General features: G+C 34.9%; 1 protein-coding gene across 2 annotated transcripts in view; it reads left to right on the plus strand.

Annotated features, from left to right (window-relative positions):
- LOC150099257 (follistatin-related protein 5-like) overlaps positions 1–21,611 on the plus strand; it is a 503,787-nt gene that overhangs the window by 40,045 nt on the left and 442,131 nt on the right. For both annotated transcript variants that reach the window (XM_090403821.1, XM_090403822.1), the window contains exon 2: positions 15,292–15,375. In XM_090403821.1, coding sequence (XP_090259947.1) covers positions 15,301–15,375 — 75 coding nt within the window. In that variant the 5' untranslated portion in view covers positions 15,292–15,300. The remainder of the gene's footprint in view (positions 1–15,291; positions 15,376–21,611) is intronic.

The following is a 21,611-nucleotide window of genomic DNA, read 5'->3' on the forward strand; positions in this document are numbered from 1 at the left end:
TTTATTAATACTTTTGCGTTTCATTGTCATAACAGCTATTTCGAACCACTTTCATCAGATACGCGGAGGAAGCCTTATAAATTCACATACTGACCGAGATTTTACTTATTCGCAACTTTCGAACATGGAATGCTACGGTATTTGAAAGGACTCTTGCCCTCTTAAAGTTTCTGCTTGGTCTCTGGTGGGAACCACAGTTCGAAACAGTTTTCAGATATAAATAAACAGGTTCTTGTTCTAACGTATACAAGATGTTGTACATCATAGAAGAAAGCTGTCTATGTTCTGTCACAGTGGTAACAGATTGTTTTCGTTATTTATTGCCTTGCTTTCTGAAGACACATTGGCTTTATTTATTGAGGAACCAAAGTGTACGACAACCCTAAGAAATAAACGAGTTAATTTGCATATGAATGCATATTTAAGCAACTATGAAATGGCATGTTAGAGAAAGTTACCTGGTGGGGGAAAAGGAAACTAACGGTTCTTTTTCAGCATAATCCATTTGGATGTCGGCCAACGATGCTGCAGTAAAGCCCTCCGCAGCAGATGACGTCATGACAGTTGCATAACAACCATCGGCCAATTGTTTTCAGTTGTAGAACAGGTGATTGCTTGACGAAGACAAATGCCGTCGAAATGTTTCGGCGATGAAGCGTATGAGATTAAGAAATACGAACACTTCTATATATTAAGGATCATGTAACTTTTATTAGGATTATTTATAGAATCTCGACCTTTTGATAGCTAATGTATCCATCTATCTTCAGAAGAAGTTGAACAATAATGTCCGTGTATAAAAAGATAAGGATTGGTACCAAAATGTTCTAAGTTTTTTGTATCAATCTTTTGGGCTTATCTTTTGGAAATCGGACTCTAGTTCTGGTGCGTTTATAGATCTCACTTCCCCAACAAGGTGTTTGTTTTTGTGGTTTATTACCTAACTCGTAAAATTACATTGTTAAATATGAATGATATAAGCCCAGCTATACAGTTAATGTTGTACTGTCTAGTGTCTGACAGTAATCCTGTTGAATTCTAGCTTACTGTTGCATCCCAAACTACTATTATGTTTTTTTGATGTTAATTCCGCCCACCTTTATTATAATATACTAGAAATGTATAACGTATAGTACTCTAGTACCATGGGTGGGCTATCATGTGTCTCTTTTCAATCGCATTCGTCTGTCAACCACTTTTCTCTTGTGTTCTTTCTCTCTTGCCTTAAACGAATGGACAATTTATGAATTTGAAAGTGATATTTGATCTTCCAACGTGTGCATTTTGTCCATGGTGTAGAATCTTTGGGGGGATCTCTAAGATTCGGATTTGATTCACAGGTTAGAAAATAACTTTTATGTTACTTAAATTAAGGGGATATTTTAATATCCCCTTATTATTATACCTAAGTAACTTTCATGTAATATTTCTTGAACATGTTCAATGTGCTGAAGACGTCTTGTTCACGTAATTTAAAATATTCTGTTAGGTGGAACAACATTTTTATTATACTGTTTAAAAGTTCACTAACCCAAACGTTCCTTTTGGATATTGTTGGAACCTCACACTAAGAATGCGTCTTTTAGTAAAATTTAATATCGGTAGAAAGCGAAATAATTTTTTTTTGGGAAAAAAACGAAAAGATAAAAAATTTCACTGAATATTTTAATTAAGAAAAATTGGTATTTTTATCTTATCTAATAATGTTATTTGGAATTTCAAACGGTATGAAATATTACACTTAAAAATAAATAAGGATAATAGATGAAATATTTATTTCAATTTTATTTATTTTTTTAAAATATCAAATACATTATTTGCTTTTATTATCAAAGTGTGCATTGAGACAGTGTGCCTGCTACAACCTTTTACATTCTAGACCGTCGAAGATATAATACAACAATATCAGCGCCTGTTCTGTCATATTTTTTTATTGTCACAAGTACAAAATAACTAGCTTTACTACAGTATGTCGATGCAAATAATATTACACATAGGACTATTTGTTTTTTGAAATAAGCACATAATAAGCACTATTTGTTTTGAAATAAACCCGAAGACATTTTAACTAAAAATTCTCCAAAATGATTTGTTGAAGTTCTTTTTTGCATTTTTTCCAAACTGTCCCTCCCCCCCCGTCTATAATATTCAAAAGTTGACTGCAGTATTATAAGAAAGGTATTAGCACTCCAGAGAACTTCATTACTATTCAAAGAATCTTTATATTGTCATAAAAAAAAAAAAAAGATCGATTGCGCAGACGCTAATTACCTACCCAAAAGGATCATGGGATATTCATAAGTTGAGATTATGTATTATGTTCAAAGAGATATTTTTGAGACCAAAAATAGTCTCAAATATTGATATGAAATGTTTAAAAATATACGTTTTAACGGTTTTAGATTTAACGGTTTTGAATAATCGCGTCATTTCTTTCGACATTTTTATTTGTTCGCAGTATTTATTTGAAAAGAAAAGTTTGTTTTTTTATTTCTGTAATACATTGTTCAATCGATGATAGTGTTCAGGCGAGCATTTTTTTTAAAGATCTGCAATTCTAAATGTAGTTATTCCTTAAAACTTTAAAAGATTTCAAATAATGGTTCTACTCGGTACCGTAGTTGATGGATGTTGAATTTAAGAAGGATCATATAGAGTCCTCCCCTCACCACCGCAGACACACTCAACATTTGGTGATTACTTTTTGTTTATGCCGATTTAGCGTGACAAAGAGCTCTCTGATTTCCAAACAGGCATCCGAGATTATCCCTCGCACGTTTTCCACATTTTCTAGACATGGTTGTATATATTCAATGTGTTGAACTCCTGGTACTTTGCGGCAGCTGTTTCATTCATCTGCCACACTCGCAATGTCGAATTAAAGTGGATGCGAATATAACCCTGACCTCCGGCCTTGATCAGGCGTCCCCAACTAAGTTCAAAGTAAGATATAACACTTGTCTAATTTAGTACCTGCTATTAGAGAAGGCCTCGTTTGTTTTAGCCTCAGGTCTCCATTGACCTTAATCCGGCACTACCACTTCGCGCGCGCGCACACACACACCTATTTATTACTGTGTTTAAGGATCCAAGCACGTTCTAGAAGCCAGTTCATTCTCTTTGCGAAATTACTTTCTACAATATATTCTTTGTTTTAGTTCGTACATTTCCATTTAATTCAGGTATAAATCAGATGTTTACTGAGGCAAATGTAAAAAATTCAGATTACGGTATTTAAAAATAAATTTTAAACATCTGAAAGTACTTTGAATCAAATGAAAAAAAGTTATGTAAACATAAATAAATTCTTAAAAGTGGTTTAGAGGGCGCTGCATTACCACTGCTTCCTTCGGATGTCTCGACACCATATTTTTGTTCATCGTGGTGTACAGCACTTTGCAAATTTTATGCGAATACTATCAGGTAATTTGGATGCATAGCACATTTATTTGGAATTTCCACGTTTTACTAGAGCATTAATAAATAATCTCGTAGTAAAATGTTAGCAAACGATCAAAGTAGTGGTATACATTTTTTTATTGATTGGCTGCAGGATATAAATATCTCGGCTTATAGAAAGATATTTTAATTAAATTATTTATAACTTTTAATAAAAGAGATGTATATTGTTATGTAAATGAAATTTAATGTAATTTAATTTTAAATTTTCTAAATTTTTTCTATAATTTTTTATACACCTTTTTATTTTTAGATATCTTTATTTTCTTAATGAAAATATGGTTATTCCCATATATATATATACTTTCCTGCGAATAAATTTCCCCAATTTGTTCGCTCGCATTTTTTTAAAATAGTTTATTTAGGCTTTTATTCTTTGTATACTGGTTTTTATAGTACTTTTTTTTAATATTCTTCGTTTTATCTGTTTACTCGTGTTAGATTTTAAGTGTATTTTTCTCTCCTTTTGAGGAGTTTTCTTTTAATGAGTGAAAAGTCAAATGACTGTTTCAAAAGTACCCCGTGGGTGGGTCAACAGCTAAAACTGGTCAATTGAGGCCTCTATCACTATTTCACTCTATCTTTTTATCTTCTCTCTCTCTCTCTCTCTCTCTCTCTGCTGAATCTCAGTGCCACTTTTATGTTCAAAAGGCCAATGATGAGACACTTGAACTCACATAATATTTTATTAAAAGAATTCATAAATAACGAGGTTCTCCGTTTATGAGCTTTGCGATTAACATCGAAATATTTAATTTTGAAATTTTCAGTGACCTATTCTTGTTGGTTTAAATTATAAATCAATAACTGTAACTTCAATGACTGCATTGTTTCCATTATAAATGTGCAAATACGCTGGAAAATGTGAATACAGCTTCTAAAATGGGAAATGGGACATTAAAACCATACTAGTAAAAAAAAAAAAAAAAACGAGACCAAGGCATTCAGAAGGAAAAAAACTAGACTTTCTTCAAACGATAATATTGTTCACAATTATAAGACATGTTTGTAAAAGATCGCAGTTTATTTACCATGGGGAAACAGCAAACCCTCGTGGTCGTATCCAAAAGATAATTAACATTTTACAGATTAATCTCTGAAAATCCGGATGTATGACAGGAAAAGAGTAGAAAGGAAAGCTATTGGGTGATAATTTCTAATTTATCTATCTGCGTGCTTTGAGAGTCGATTTTCTTTGAAAGTTAATTTGCATATATTCAGTACAAGCTTCCATCGCCCTTATTCAAACAAATAGACAATGGGTGTCCATTGTCTCAAAGGCTCTTCCATTAATGGGGGTCTGATTACATCGCCTATTATTACAAGTAATTATTTGCTTTATTGACATCACCGCGAGCTTTACAGAGGTTGTTTAGTTCGCATTGCCGAACTCATCTTGTTGTATTTCTCTATTATCGCTGGTAATGCCCTTATTACCAGACGTATTCGACTCATTCTCCTAGAAGATCGTTACTTCTCATTATGACCACACTGTCTGGGATGGTGGCGAACTTTCTTTCATGTAACTCCAGTTTAATTATAAGAGTTCGAATTTCTGAGTTTGCACAATGCTAGACTTCTTGATAAAGAAGTGCCGCTAGAATAAGTACGTTCAATGCATTGATATAATTATTTTCTTGTCACAGAAGAAAATGAAGATGGTGTTAATTTGTATCTGATGTGGTCACCTTTTCTTTTGTAGTTGTTTGGACTTGGATACAAAATTATTGCATAACTTTGAAATATTGCATAGCGGATTTCTTTGCGAAGGGGTCTGGAAAAGTCTGATAAACACCTAGAACAAAAATTAATTAATTTTATGTCGTCTTATATATCGTAAAAGAAAAAGAACAGATGTTTCATCAAATTACAATTTGATGAAACATTGGGGTTAAAGGATTTTAAGAGATTGCCTTTCTTGTAGTGATATCAGTTGCTTCGATGTTGTTTTTGTTCTAGGTGTTTATCAGAACTTTACAGACCCCCCCCCCCCTCTCGTATTTTTCATCATAACTCTAGTCATTGTACGACCAGTCAGAAGCCTTTATTGGGCTAAACATCTAAAATAAGATTCGAAATTCTAAGTTCGAAGTTTTTTTTTCTTTATTTGGAATTTTAAAGTTGACGAAATACATCATCATCATGCATATCAAGGATTTAGGCCCAGCATGGCCTGTTCCGGCCTTAGAAGTCATCGTTTAAGAGGACGTCCTGGTTTTCTTTTTCCCAATGGCTTGTACTTTAAGGCTTGTTTTGGTAATCTTTCTGTTTTCATTCTTTCAACGTGTTCCATCCATTTGTGTTTATATTATTTAATTTTTTCTATTACTGATTCCTGGTTTAATTCTTTCATAATTTCCTTTGTGATCGAATATTCTTCGCAGTTTTTCCATAAACTTCATTTCAGCTGTTATTAATCTTCGTTTATCTTTTTTATTTTATTGTCCAGATTTCACTTCCATACATTAGAACTGGTAGAGCTAATGTATTGTATACTTTTAGTCTGGTTTGTTTTGTTAACTAGGTTTGGTTTAAATATAGAGTTAATTACACCTGTTATTTTTAAATATTTTGCAATTTTTACGTTTATATCTTTTTCATTTTCATATTTAATCATACAACCCAGGTAGTTAAATAAATTCACCTGTTCTAAGATCTTGTTATCTACTACTATCTTAGTTCTTGCTGGATCTTGTCCGTTAAAGGCCATCGTGTTTGATTTTTCTGTTGATATTATCATACCATAATCTTTGGATATCTCATTTAGATTTAAAATAGCTTTCTGTAAGTTATCTTCAGAATTTGTAATTATTATTTGGTCGTCGGCAAAGAGGAGAGTTTTTAAGTTTACTGTAGGAGAAAGTTTAATACCTTGATGGAAATGTTTTATTCCATTTTATTATTATTTCATTTAAGTAGATATTAAAAAGAGTTGCTGAGAGGGGGCATCCTTGTCGGACTCCTTGATTTATCTCTCTCGTACATGATAGCTCATAATTTAATGACGAAATACACATAATTAAAACTAAAAGAACATCTCTATTAATTTATGTAATATAATCAATATTTAAAAACAAAATGTTTTTTAACAAACACGAATGATTCTTATACAAGTAATTTGACTCCCGGTATATCTTGCGTCTTCTATGTGTGAAATGTTAGGCTTAAAATGGAAAGTCAACCTATTACTAAGAGAAGAAACTCATATGCCATCTAAAAGAGAAAGCCTAAATTGCCATCTGAGAGGCAACCACAAAGTATAATCACAATTTTCATCTTCTTGGAAAGTGGGAGGCTTGTTCGCATGGCAGCATGTTTCCTGTCAAGTGCGATGCTGTTCCATTTAAACGGATCAGCAAACTGTAAAGTAATGAATCTGCGAGGTGCTCTGATACTTGAACCATAGAGAGCACCATTGCCCACAACATTCAGTACGGTGCAGTCAAGAACACTGTTGTAAGTGGTTTATTTAAAATGTTTTATATTGTACGCATCCCCATTAAACCAAAACTAAAATTACTTTAAAAACCACATTTAGGCCTTTTATTATTATTTTTTTAAATTCCTACTTATATGCCTATTCGGAATCATATCGTTATTGTCCCATAATGCAGATACAGATTATAATGGCTTTTTTGAAATGAAGGTAAATTGACCAGTCTCGTACGGAGGTGGAGGATTTCTTCCCTTCAATTCAATTCTTCTTCACCCAAATTTTTATTCGTTTTTCCCTTCTATGGTCATTGCTTGGATCGTTAATTAGTTGAATGTTAACAAATTTTATGTTTGTCCTCAAAGAATGAAAACAAAAAGATTACCAAAACAAGCCTTAAAGTAGAAGCCATTAGGAAAAACAAAACCATGACATCCTCTTAAACGATGACTTCTAAGCGGCCTTAGAAGTCATCGTTGAATGAACAGGCTTAGCATGAACAGGCCATGCTAGGCCTAAATCCTTGATACGCATGATGATGATGATGTGAATTTATTTGGATTAACGGCAGAAGCAACTCGTGCTATGAGTTGCCAGCGTTTTATGTCTGTTATTGCGAGTGTTCTAATTTGCCTCTTTCTTTGCATGAAAAACGCTGCTACTGTAATATGAGAGTGACTAATTCACCTTCTTTCGAAAAGCTCTGATAAAGATTCTTCGCGTTCAAGACAAACGCGAACATGGATTCGAACCTAGGTTCGTCTAAGATTCGGTCAGGTATATAGTAGTCAGGTATAAATACCCACAACTATTTGTCCTGTTATAAATCTCCAGGATCTAATACAACTTATCTGCCAAATCTGTTTGTTTTACGAGTTGACAAGTATGGCAACTGCAACAAAATAACCAATGATCTTTCTGGACAAATAAAAAAAAAATATCGAATAGATTTTTATGGAATGGGAAAGATAGCTTAACGAAAACATCGACCTAAAGATGAAGTTACATCTTAGAATTCAAACATGAAGTAAGTAAAGTACTTAATTTACCCCCCCCCCCGAAAAAAAATAAACAGCAGAATGAATCTTATTAATCGATGCTTGTTAGATAACATCTACTATATTAGATTTCCTGTTTTAGTTATTATAAATTTTTGGTATGAATATAGTTTGGTCTCTACATTTATGCAAGTTACTAAGCATGTATTACCTGAGATTATCGTTGTCTGTTTTTTTTTACATTCTAAACTTCGTTGTTCCAGAGAAACAACGAAGTTTAGAATGCTGCAACATCTACTGCAGTGTCGCCACCTGCTGGTAAATATGAAAAGTACATTATCGTTTATAAAGCTTTATTATTTTACTCTTCAACTATAATTCGGGCTCGTAAAAGGCCAAACTTTTGCCCAAAACAGCATTGGCCGCTAGAAGGTCACTAATAATGCCAACTTTAATACTCATAACGTTCTGAATCATATTATCTTAAGTACTTTACAAGAATCTTCTTCAAGAAATAAAGAATTTTATTAATGGAAAGGATTTTTATTAAATGAAAGTAGTTTAAAAATGGGATGAAAAGTTTTAAATATGTCTTATCCTTTTAGTTAACTGCCATGGAAAGAAGTCCGCGACGACCAGTTTGTTAATCAATGGCTTTTAGGTTTCCTGGAAACTGAAAAGAAGTAGGACAAACTGCGAGTCTCGCGTCAAGCTTCTACTAGACGTTAACTTGTGATTATAACTGCGATTAGTTCAGATACATTGTTGTAAATGTGTATCTGGCAAAGATCCAATTCTGGCTTGTAAATTTTATGTCTTGAAAACCTCAAAGCATACGAAGAGAAATTTGAGTTTTTTTATCGTCTAATAATTAATATTAGTTAAATTTTAATTGAACGGAATCCATCCAAAAATTATTATCGAAACCTAAGGCTACTACCAAATAAGACTAATTTTAGACAACCTTATTTTATGTTATTCTTGAAAGGAAATTATATTCTGGTTTAATCCGCCCAAGAGTAAACAAAGTTTGGGTGTGAGGTGAGCATCTGCACGACATATAGGCCCTCGACCACATCAGTTGCCTGCTCAGCGTTGTTCCACTCAGTGACAGGCCCACCCCATCATCGAAAAGAATTTCTCAGCGTTGGCTCCCCCCCCCCCCCCAGTGGCACGCTCACCACCAGACAGAGCCACAATCTCAGCGGCGACCCTCATCACGAACTATGAAGAGAAACATACTATTAATTGGTGGATACTTAACAATGACTATTCAAACTTTCTCTTCAGATAGTTCAATGGCACAAATCACTCAGCCACCAAAAATAATAATAATAATAATAAATAAAAAATATAAATAAATAAACCTGCCAAATATGTCACTCCAAATGAAACTTAGTGCAGAAAGCGGTGATTTGCAAAATGATTTGCGAGAATAGATTTCCAAACGAAAGTGAGTTTTCAATTTTATTTCTTTCTCATTCATTGAATTCATTATTGCAGCATTTATATATTGGTCTGCAAAAATTTGACGGATCAATGAAAGAAATAAAAATAATTTAAAACAATACCATTGTTACTTATTTTAATTAATTTCCCTTGCAGAGCAACTAGATAGGTGGAGAAATTAGTATTTTTTTTTTTTTTTTTTGTGGCTGAGTCAAAAGAAGAAGGAGCCTAGAGATTTTTTCTTCAACCTTATAAGGACTGGCTTAAAGGGGCGAAGCAAGAATGCTTTTCATCTTCCCCGTTATCTGTAGAGGACAGTGTAGGTGTATATATATAAGGCGTTATTGAGCTATTAAAGCTCTGATCATGGCCGGATGGTAACAGCAATAGCCGAGCCTCAGTTAGAACTTCATTAGCTAAGCATTAGCCATCCATTATCCTCCAAGGGTATTGGATTGAATGAATCAATCACCACACCTCACGGTCAACGAACATTATAGAAAATTTCATACATCTTATATACTAATAATAAAATGGTGTATTTCTATTTCTTCAACATTTTTAAAAAATTTTTAAATACTTTTTAAAATATTTAATGTATATAATACTTGACAAGAAATTATGTTTTTTATATTAATTTTAACTTAAAAATGTGAAATCTAGACTAAAATACGCATAAGTCTATTTTATTCTCGCAAATCATTTTGCAAATCACCGCTTTCTGCTAAGTTTCATTTGGAGTGACATATTTGGCAGGTTTCCAAACGAAACTGAGTTTTCAATTTTATTTCTTTCTCATTCATTCAGTTCATTATTGCAGCATTTATATATTGGTCTGCAAAAATTTGACAGATCAATGAAATAAATAAAAATAATTTTAAAAAATACCATTCTTACTTCATTTAATTAATTTCCCTTGCAGAGCAACTAGATAGGTGGAAAAATTCGTAATTGATCTTTTTTTTTTCTTCTTTTTTTTTTTTTTTTTTTTGGTGGCTGAGTGATTGTGCCATTGAACTATCTGAAGAGAAAGTTTGAATAGTCATTGTTAAGTATCCACCAATTAATAGTGTATAGTAAGTAGAAGCTGTCATTGCGGCAAAATGAACTCTCAGCCAACTGGAACGCTGCACGCACACACACACACACACACACACACACACACACACACACACACACACACACACATTAAGGCTAGTAACGGAAGTGCATTCGCTGTCATCAGTTTAAAATGTAGTTGCCATTTGAAAATTAATGTAAGACTAATGCGAAAATTATGGGCTTCAAGCCAGAATAACTGCCATAGATTTTATTTTATTTTATTTTTTGTGCGTGCGTGTTTCTTGCGTCCATGTGCTCCCCATCTTGTCCCCCTATTCACTTCTAAAACTAACGCATAAATTGAGGAAATAACAGTAAACTATAATGGATCTTATTGTCGGGTTTGTTCACAGAAAAGCCTATACGGTATTGCCAGCACAGACATTACCGCCCGTTGCCTTAGAAACCCACAGTAAAAATCGATCTGGGAAGCTTGCCTGTTATGTCGTCTGTATAAACATGATTCATTAGGTTTGCGGTATCGTCCAGAGGTGGTAGATGGGATTTCTAATATTACACTTCTGTTTCGATTGGTCTGTGTCATTCTTGCAGGTTACCTTGAAGGTGATTAGAGCATTTCATTCATAAATAGGATCCGACATCAAAACGGCGACAATCTCTCTCTCTGATTTTGCCTCCAGGGATTCAACTCTCTGTTACTATACACTTTCCAATTATCTGAGTTAGCAATTGTCACGAAGGTGAGATCGCTTTTGTCTTTTCATTTTCATTCGGAAATAAGCACAATCTTCCATTAATGGTTTGAGTTGTGCAATTTTATACGCATTTACTTGAGATGTGGTGTTATTCTTGAAGAGAATATTGCCAAGACAAGGATAAGCTGCTCTTTCTTGTATTTAAATTTGACATGCGCACTATATACTGCATCCATTATTGATTGATCTGTTTATTTGGTTTGACACAATGACTACGATGCCAATTGGAGTTCTAACAATTAAAAATTTTCTTATGCGTCAAACTGTGCGTCCTGTGGATGGATTATGTGAACCGCTGTGACCAATATCGTCTACTGGAATTACCAAAAAAAAAAGAAATTCCAGTAGACGACATGCAGAAAAAGTAGACCTTTTCTGCATGTTGAAGTGGAACTGTATTGACATGAAAAATCGCTCGTGTGAGCAGTATGGTGTATATCGCGTGCATGCTTCTGGCCGTGTTTATTTACTGGCTTGTTTTCACCCGTAACGGCCTCGCCATTTATTATTCTCAAACGCAGATATCTGTTGATTTTTCTATCGTTTCATTGGTGGTATATTATGATAATATGGTGGCTATTATGGTGATTTTTTTCAGTCATTTTTATTGCAAAAAAAAAAAGGTCGTTTTTCGGAGAGTTAGCCCAACACACGAAGAAGAAATGGGAAATGACACACACACACACACTTCGACCTGGTGATGAACGGGGTGGGCAGTTGGCGTATCGAATCAGTAAAATGTATGTATTATATATATATATATATATATATATATATATATATATATATATATATATATATATATATATATATATATATATATATATATATATATATATATATTCATTTCTCTAGTCAGTACTGTTCAAAGAAACCAAATAAAATGGTGGCTCGGCCACCAACCCTCTGCATCTTTTGATGCTCTGATCCTCTACGCCCCTACAGATGGGAAAAGACCCCGAACTCCATATTGGAAATATATCAGCATTATTCTCTCCGTTCCCCCCCCCCCCCAAACTCTCTTCATCAGAGATCCGTCAATTAGTACATGACAGAGAAGCCTGGTTTCCTTTCATAAGAACCTCCAAGTCCTATCTTAGTATACACAAACTACTTATTTGTTTTGATTGGTTTCCATATTTATAATTGTAAAATTATGAATAAACGATGATGATTTTGAATATTTTTATTTATATTTTATTTTAAACAATACCCTAAAATATATAAATATATCGCCCATTCCGGTTGGGATTTATGGGTTTCGAAATATTAATGATATAGAGTATAAAATCCAGTATCTTCTCCAAGTTGGCCACTTTCTATATGCAATAAATTAGCTTTTTTTTTAAAGACTGGTGTGACATTATATTTCCAATAATAAGTTCTGCTTGTGTCCACTAGGTGGCAGATTAGTCGGTTTCCACCCTTACTAGCACAAGAAATGAAGTTGCGCTTAAAAGAACGAAATAGGCGATTGTTTAAGGATCCACTTCTTAAATAAAACTTATTTCAAACTTCAAACAAATTGACTCAGATGTATTAAAAATAAAAATAATAAAAAAAACAGTCACGAACCGGAAGATCAAAGCACTTGGCTTTCAGAAGGCCCAATGGGCAATTTTCAGTGAAAATTTCAGAAAAAATTCAATTGCATTGATCTATTAGTTTCATCACCTGCAGTTTCTTGTGCATCATTCATCTCTTTCGTTAACAAATGATACTGGTATTAGAGAATTTTCAATTCGTTGGCTAACAAAATTAAAAATGTGGGTTGAACCGGTTCTTCTGTAATGTGAACCAAATATTTTTAAGCCGGTGAAGATATTCTTTCGACGATCCAGAAGATATCTTACCTTAAGGAATAGTTTCGTAGATTGGTGCCGATTTTAACCTATAGAAAAATCACAAACACCATAATAGAATTTACGACATACCAGGAAGCTCGATGAATTTCACCGATCCACGATACTCCACAATATCCGGAAGCTAGAGATTCATAGTCTCAGCGGACAAATTACTCTTTCTATTCTCATCGGCATTTAGTTTACTCTACTAATGGTCTCATACAAAACAGACACGGAATTTTCATGTACTAGGTCAAGTTTTTTTATCATTAATTTTATGCATTTTTTAATATTTTGTTGCGTAATCCGAAAAGGCTTCTCTAGAACCAAACATCGATTTTTTTCAAGTCATGTCAGACATCCAGTAAGCTGTACGGTGGCATCGCACTATTCACTGAAATTCATCTCCCACCTAAAGACGATCAGAAACGTCTATGTCCATGGCGAGATTCGAACCCCTAGTTGAAGAGTGGATGCGATAAACTCTTGGTCAACCAGACCAACATTAACAGACTGCCTCATAGCGGTTATCGATTTGGCACGCGACCCTAACAGTCAAACCAGTATTTCGTACTCTTCTATATCTTCCATAATTATTTTTAATTCTTCTTGGAATTTAGCCATTTGTGGATATGCCCCTTCTGTTTTTTTTAATTATTTTTGTTTCAATATTTTCTTATTGTCATGGTTTTTTTTTTCTGTTTTATCTCCTCTTTTCATTCCAGTCTTTAGCGTTATCCTACAGCCCTCCCCCCCCCCTCTCTTTTCAATCTCTATCTGATCTCTGATCCTTGGTAGGGTGTCGCATTTAGTCACGTGTGACCAGAGTTCTGCAGAGATGACACTTCAGTTACAACTACACTTAAGAAAAATCGTACCATCTTCACCTGATTCGTTTTTTTTTCTCCTCGCAGGCATTCTTTTAAGAAATATTTTGACATTTCTATTACATGACTGTTTCACTTGGGAAGTTTTATATCTTCAAAAATGGTCCGTTCTGATCTATCGCAATAGGGCAGTATCGATCCGGGAGGCTACCCTATCTCCCAGATAGTCCGACGGCTGTCGTAAGCAGAAATTCAAAATGAATGGGGAAAAACCGAAGTAGAAAGTTTTAGGGGGGGGGGGAGCAGAGGAGTCGAAAAGAAAAACAGATAAGGAGAAAGATTTTAATGAATGCTCATTATTTGTGTGTGTGTGTGGGGGGGGGGGGGGCTAAAGATACTGCTTGCCAAGCGGTACCTTGAGAGGCTTATTTGACCGTTATGCGAGGTCTGTTTTTTTTTTTTTTTTTTTTAATGTATCGTCACATCCCTTTTCACCTATAGCCCATTTGAAATTGTCGTTAAACTTAACAAAAGAAAGGGGGATGGAGACATTATTTATTAACGAGCAACGCGGTGAGGGAATAGGAAAATCTCACCAAGATTAGGCTAACAATGATAGGAAGTGTGACGCCAAGCGGAAACAATTAGACCTACGAGGCTGGTTGATGTGGTTAAATAGTTACGCTCGCTTGAACCCAACGAATGATACCACTTTAGTTTCGGGCTCTTTCTCTAATTGGTCCTTTATTTGCTTTGGCAGGTAGAGATTGTTTCACTTAAGATTTGCTAACTGTTAATTCAAAAGACTGATTGTTATTCATTCTCTCTCTCTCTCTCTCTCTCTCTCTCTCTCTCTCTGTCTATTCATCCTTCTTTTAAAATTAGCTTTCTGGAGCTTCTAAATTTCTCGAAAATATTTTTTAATAGAACTTGCAGAATAAAAAAAAATAGTGCTGAGTTTGTTTTTTTTTAATCTGATTGGCCTCTTTCATCGTCCACATGCATGACTGACTTTCTACCCCTACATCCTCCTCCCACTCCATATTGCAAATTGAATTTCAAGCTGCATCTTCTTCTTGACAAATTGATGACTGAAACATCGTTGAGGAACTGTTTCATAGGATTCTCCATCATTATTATCTGTCTTATACACAAGTTAAACTTGCGGTATTCAATAATCCAAACAAGAAGTGATCAAACGATAGCCATTTGATTAATAATTCCTGTAATTCATGTTTTATATACTCGTTTCATAAATAATTTCCAGTAGTAAAAATAGTAATGGTGTAAGAAGAAGACTGAGGCAATAAGACATTTTTTTTTAAAAATTTAATAAGTCTGAGTATTTTTAATTTTAATATTTATTTTTAACATCTTTATATATATTTTTTGCAACTAATATCAAGATTACTATCTTCTTGTCCTTTTTGTTATTAATAATTCAAATTTATTTATTTATTTTAGCAACCCATAATGTTGTTGCCAAGGTCTTACAACCTCCTTTTATTAGCCGGTTTCTTCTTACTGTTGAATGCAGGACATGCAAAAGTAAGTAACAGTCGTTTGGTTATTAGTATTTCATTTGTGAATTAAAGGATTAGTATCTCCAGAGAGACTTTAGGATAATCTAATATTTAATATCTTACTATAAAAATTCTTTTAATATATTACTGCAAAATTCTTACTGTAAAAAAAAAAGACAAAAAAAAGAGAGAAATAACTTTTGGATGCGTCGAGTTGCCGCCAAAGGATGACAGATATGTGTAAACAAGCACTTTTATGATTAATAGCAAACACAGAGGCGAATAATAATCGCAGAGAGTATCTATTGATGATTGAAATATCGTTGAGGAGCTGTGTTTTATAGGACTCTCCATCATTATTATCTGTCTTATAATTCAAATGTATTTATTTGTTTTTAGCAACACAGAATGTTGTTGATATTTTAAATCAACAAAACGGAGTGAAAGTATTCTATTACTTATCAAATTATTTTAATCTATTACTAAATTTAATTATTTGATAATTAAATGAAATGAAATTTAATTAATTTTGATTCTTAATTGATACCCGTGTGGTGGCCGGGATAGGAATAGCGCCGCTGTAACCCATGCATGTCGTAAGAGGCGACTAAAATGGACTCAGAGTTTCGCTCTCTTAGGTTTCTTTCGAAATTTTGCTTCCGGTGGGGGGGGGTTAGATTTCGGGGGTGTTTGCCCTGAGAGAGCATTTTGAATCTCTGGGGAGTGTTTTCCGGCATGGTCCGTGCGGGGCCTTGTCGGCGGATGCCTTTCCCTGGAACATGAGCGGCTCTGCTCGTTGGTAGGGTGAGCCTGTCACTGAATGGGCCAACGCTGAGTTGGATGAGTTGAATATCGAGTGGTCTAGGGATCGTTCTAATTTTTAAACAGGGCTTTACTTAAAAATCACCCATGCATGTTGTACGAGGCGACTAAAATGGGTACTTAGAGGGAGGGCAATGGATGGCAATGCTGTAGCCAATGAAGGTCTAACTGAAGCTCGGCTATTGCTGTTAGCCTTCTGCCATGATCATAGCTCAATAACACCCTATCCTTACATTGTCCCCTACAGATAACGGGGAATATGAAGAGCATTCTTGCTTCGCCCATCTAGCCAAAAAAAAAAAAAAAAAAAATTTAATTGTGGAAATGTAATGAAGTATGGAAGTATTTCGGACATAAATATCAAAAGTAAAATTAACAGTTATACATTATCTCTTATATATATATATTATCGAATTTTTAATCTATTAATATAATTAATTATTGAATAATTAAATCAAATTAAGTTAATTTTGTTAAAAAAACGTTTAATTTTCTTGACCAAAAAGTATACAAAACCTTAACAGGAACCAAGGACTAATCTTGCCCGTGATCTGAAAGATCCTTATCAGATCCTTCAACTCGCCAGAACTGAATTATAGTGCCAACTATAGAACGTTCCTAAATAACAAGTGATATCATCCACGCTCTATGAATGTATTGTACGCTCTCTGTTCTTTGTTTAATATAATTGGAATCGGTTGATTATAGTTTGTAACAGTTTTTTACTTTTTAGTGCCTTACATCAGTTATGTACTCTGAAGATGCCAACAGACTTAGTTGGTGAAACTAGTTGGTATAACTTAGTTGTTTATTATATGCACTTGATCAATATAATCCCAAGAAAAGTCTTTCCTAAGTTAATTTTGATTCTTCAAATACACCCTTTTTGTTTTTTCTATAATTTTTATCCTTATGATGGAGCAATAGTAAGATGCGGTGATTACCCTTCGGTCAATACCCTTGGAGGGTAACGGATGGCAATGCTGAACCAATGAAGTTTAACTGAGGTTCGGCTGTTGCTGTTACCCCCCAGGGGCGCTGAGATTCGAGAGTTTTTGAGTATGCTCTCTTAAGGTTTTTGCCTTAAGGGAGCAATTTGAGTCTCCGGGGAAAGTGTTCTCCGCCACGGCCCGCTGAGGGGCTTTGTCGGTGAATGATTTTCTTCGGAATTTGAGCGGTTCTGCTCAGTAGTGCGTGTGGGTGGAAGGCCATCACTGAGTGGAGCCAACGCTGAGATGGACGGTCTTTCGCCCACGATTGAGTGGCCTAGGGATCGTCCGAATTTTTAGAGACGGCTTTACCTTTAAATATGGCAATGCTGAACCAATGAAGTTTAACTAAGGTCGGCTGTTGCTGTTATCCTGGGTAAATGAGTTCGCTCTCTTAGGGTTTGCCCTAAGGGAGCACTTTGAGTCTCCGGGGAAAGTGTTCTCCGGCACGGCCCGCTGAGGGGTACTTGCCAGTGAATTATTTTCCTCGGAATATGAGCGGTTCTGCTCAGTGGTCGGGGAGCCCGTCACTGAGTGGAACCAACGCTGAGATTAGGACGGTCTTTCGCCCACTATGGAGTGGCCTAGAGATCGTCCGTATTTTTGAGATTTCACCTTTACTTACATAGTCGGCAATGATGAACCAATGAAGTTTAGCTGAGGTTCGGCTGTTGCTGTTAGCCCCTTGGGTGATGAGATTATATGCACTTGATCAATATAAGAACTTTTATCGAATTTTTAATCTATTAATATAATTAATCATTCAATAATTAAATCAAATTAAGTGAATTTTGTTAAAAAAACATTTAATTTTCTTGACCAAAAAGTATACAAAACCTTAACAGGAACCAAGGAACTCAAAAACTCTCGAGAGTTTTTGAGTTCGCTCTCTTAAGGTTTTTGCCTTAAGGGAGCAATTTGAGTCTCCGGGGAAAGTGTTCTCCGGCACGGCCCGCTGAGGGGCTTTGTCGGTGAATGATTGTCTTCGGAATATGATCGGTTCTGCTCCGTGGTGGTGTGTGGGTGGAAAGCCACCGCTGAGATGGACGGTCTTTCGCCCACGATTGAGTGGCCTAGGGATCGTCCGAATTTTTAGAATTGGCTTTACTTACACATCGCCAATGAAGTTTAACTGAGGCTCGGCTGTTGCTGTTACCCCCTGGGACGCAGAGATTCGAGAGTTTTGAGTTCGCTCTCTTAAGGTTTTTGCCTTAAGGGAGCAATTTGAGTCTCCGGGACAGGCCGCTGAGGGGCTTTGTCGGTGAATGATTTTCTTCGGAATATGAGCGGTTCTGCTCGGTGGTGGTGTGTGGGTGGAAGGCCATCACTGAGTGGAGCCAACGCTGAGATGGACGGTCCTTCGGCCATTATTGAGTAGGCTAGGAATCGTCCGAATTTTTAGAGTTGGCTTTACTTACACATCGCCAATGAAGTTCTAACTGAGGCTCGGCTATTGCTGTTACCCTCCTGCCGTGATTAGAGCTTTAATAGCTCAATAACACCTTATACCTACACTGTCCTCTACAGATAAGAGGGAAGATAAAAAGCATTCTTGCTTCGCCCCTTTAAGCCAGTCCTTATAAGGACTATAAGGAAAAAAAGGGTTGGGTTACACGGGGAATATAAATCCTTTTTAGGACTTCCAGAGTAACAAATGGTAATGCTGTAGCCAATGAAGTTTTAACTGAGGCTCGGCTATTGCCGTTACCCAGCCATGACTAGAGCTTTTAGCTCAATAACACCCCATCCAGACAGATCTTCTTCATTCAGATGACGGGATAAAGAGTCAAGGACTCAGTCCAGTTCTTTTAAGAATAATAAAAAAAAAAAAAATAATAAAAAATCAAGAATCAAGGAAATGTAACGAAGTATGGAAGTATTTTGGACAAAAATATCAAAAGTAAAATACATAAAAGTAAAATAAAGTTATATCTTATCTTTGTACCTTCGAAGAATTTCTAAAAATAATCCAAGTAAATATTGCCGTAGAGTGGCAGACGATAAATAGTAATTTAAAAAAATCCGTACGTTGCATTTTATCCAGTTCATTCTGTCCGATCTATCTTCTGCGAAATCCTTAATAAGCACCTTTTATACATGTTTAATAATTTATATTTATTGCATCTGCGGATATTAAAGTTCCAAAGTTACCCATCATTCATCAACATTCAGTCCTTTAATCTCATCTGTCTCTTAATATATTCTGAAAGACATAGCAAAAGCAGGAAGTATTTAAAAACGTTGAACATACAACCTCATAATTCGATAATGATATGCTATTCACCTTTTTGTTGGTGGTGCCTAGCATTAACATTTTAAATCCTAGTGTCAACGATGGTGATGAAAATTAGTAAATTACTTCAGTTTGTATAAATAGTCTTTCTTATCTTTTAATACTCAAGTAAAATTATCCCAAAAGATATTTGCTAATTTTTGTAATTTTTTTTTATTCTTTAAATAGTTATAATAATTAAGATTCAATTATCGTTAGTTTTCATGCAACCGCATACAATATCGATTGCTAGTTTTACTGCGCTATCCATAATTATTCTCTACTCAGCGTTAGCATAAATTAAACCCATTCGCAATCATTATCAAGAACGTAACCTCGTAATTAATTCAAGTATGGAAATTATATCAACTGTGATAATTCAGAAAAGGTAAAATGATTTCATATTTATGAATATACGAGAGCGATGACAGTCGAGAAAATTTCGGCAAATAGTTTTCACTAATTACAGCTAAAGTAATTAAACAACACGCAAATTATTCTGGAAATTCCTGTTAAAGAAATGACTTTTTAATTTGCAATAGAAATAAAGCAGAAATAGTTGAATTTCATTATCATATTGAACAACAAAACGTGTTTTGTTATCGATTATATTAACGCCAGGTTTAACTGCGCACGACATCTCAGTAATCAAGGAGAATTTTTTGACAAGCCACCTAGCGGTGAGAAATTATTCGATTTCTAGAGGAGAAATGCAAATATGGTCAGTTCATAAATTGCAATACTAATTCGAAAATATCGCAGTCATTTTCCAAATATCAGCATTCGTCAAAAATGTTTAAAAAAATTCAAATTATTAGTTAAAATTCGTTTGAAAATTTAAATAATAGTAAGAAATATAAATATGTTTGAAAAACTATTATTAAATTAATATTTATTTTTAATAATTGTAACTACACCTTTTATAAATAAATTAAATGACTATATAAATAAATAATGCTTAAAATATTTACTTAAAAGGATTCGTTCAATCCAATACCCTTGGAGGGTAATGGATGGCAATGCTGTAGCCAATGAAGTTCTAACTGAGGCTCGGCTATTGCTGTTACCCTCTTGCCATGGTCAGAGCTGTAATAGCTCAATAACACCTTATCCCTACACTGTCCTCTACAGATAACGGGGAAGATGAAAAGCATTCTTGCTTCGCCCCTTTAAGCCAGTCCTTATCCTTATAAGGACTATAAGGTTCACTTAAAAGAATGAGAATCCACCGTGATATGCGGTGATGAATACCCTGGGAGGGTAATGGATAGTTCATAATGCTGTAGCTAATGAAGTTTAACTGAGGCTCGGCAATTGCTAAAATAATAATATGAGTACGCTCTCTTAAGGGAGCAATTTGAGTCTCCGGGGAAAGTGTTATCCGGCACGGCCCGCTGAGGGGCTTTGTCAGTGAATGCTTTTCTTCGGAATTTAAGCGGTTCTGCTCGGCGGAAGACCATCACTGAGTGGAGCCACCGCTGAGATGGACGGTCTCTCGCCCACGATTGAGTGGCTTAGGGATCGTCCGAATCCGAATTTTTAGAGACACCTTTACATAAGGAGGGTAATGGATGGCAATGCTGTAGCCAATGGAGTTCTGAGGCTCGGCTATTGCTGTTACCCTCTTGCCATGATCAGAGCTTTAATAGCGCAATAATACTTATCCCTACACTGTCCTCTACAGATAACGGGGAAGATGAAAAGCATATTTGCTTCGCCAATTTAAGCCTGTCTTTATAAGGATAAGGTTTACTTATTTATTAATATTAATATGATTTTAAAAGAAATTTGTAACTCGAAATCTATCGATAAAAAAGATCTTTAATTATCAGATTATTAATAATCAGACTAAGATATTAACGTTTGTTAATTATCATTAAACCATTAAGCTTAACTACACGTTTTTCGATTAATATCTTCCCAAATACACTCTTTCTTTAATCAATACCTAAAAATCAAGAAAACTTATTACTTTCAGTTCAAACGACATCGCCAGGAAATATATTATCACGTTATTTAGTCCACACTTACTGAGAAAAATTGCAATGGCGCGAGGTACATTGTGTGGCTTCAAACCATTAATAACGAACGTTTTCTGTATCTGTCATTAGCTTCTCCTCCCTATGCAAGGGCGTTTTGGTGTTAACAGAAAGAAAAATATGGGTGGAAAAGCTGGTA

Source organism: Typopeltis vanoorti, chromosome 14, assembly GCF_054136105.1.
Source record: "Typopeltis vanoorti isolate ZY-2024b chromosome 14, IOZ_Tvanoo_1.0, whole genome shotgun sequence".
NCBI classification, from domain to species: Eukaryota; Metazoa; Arthropoda; class Arachnida; order Uropygi; family Thelyphonidae; genus Typopeltis; species Typopeltis vanoorti.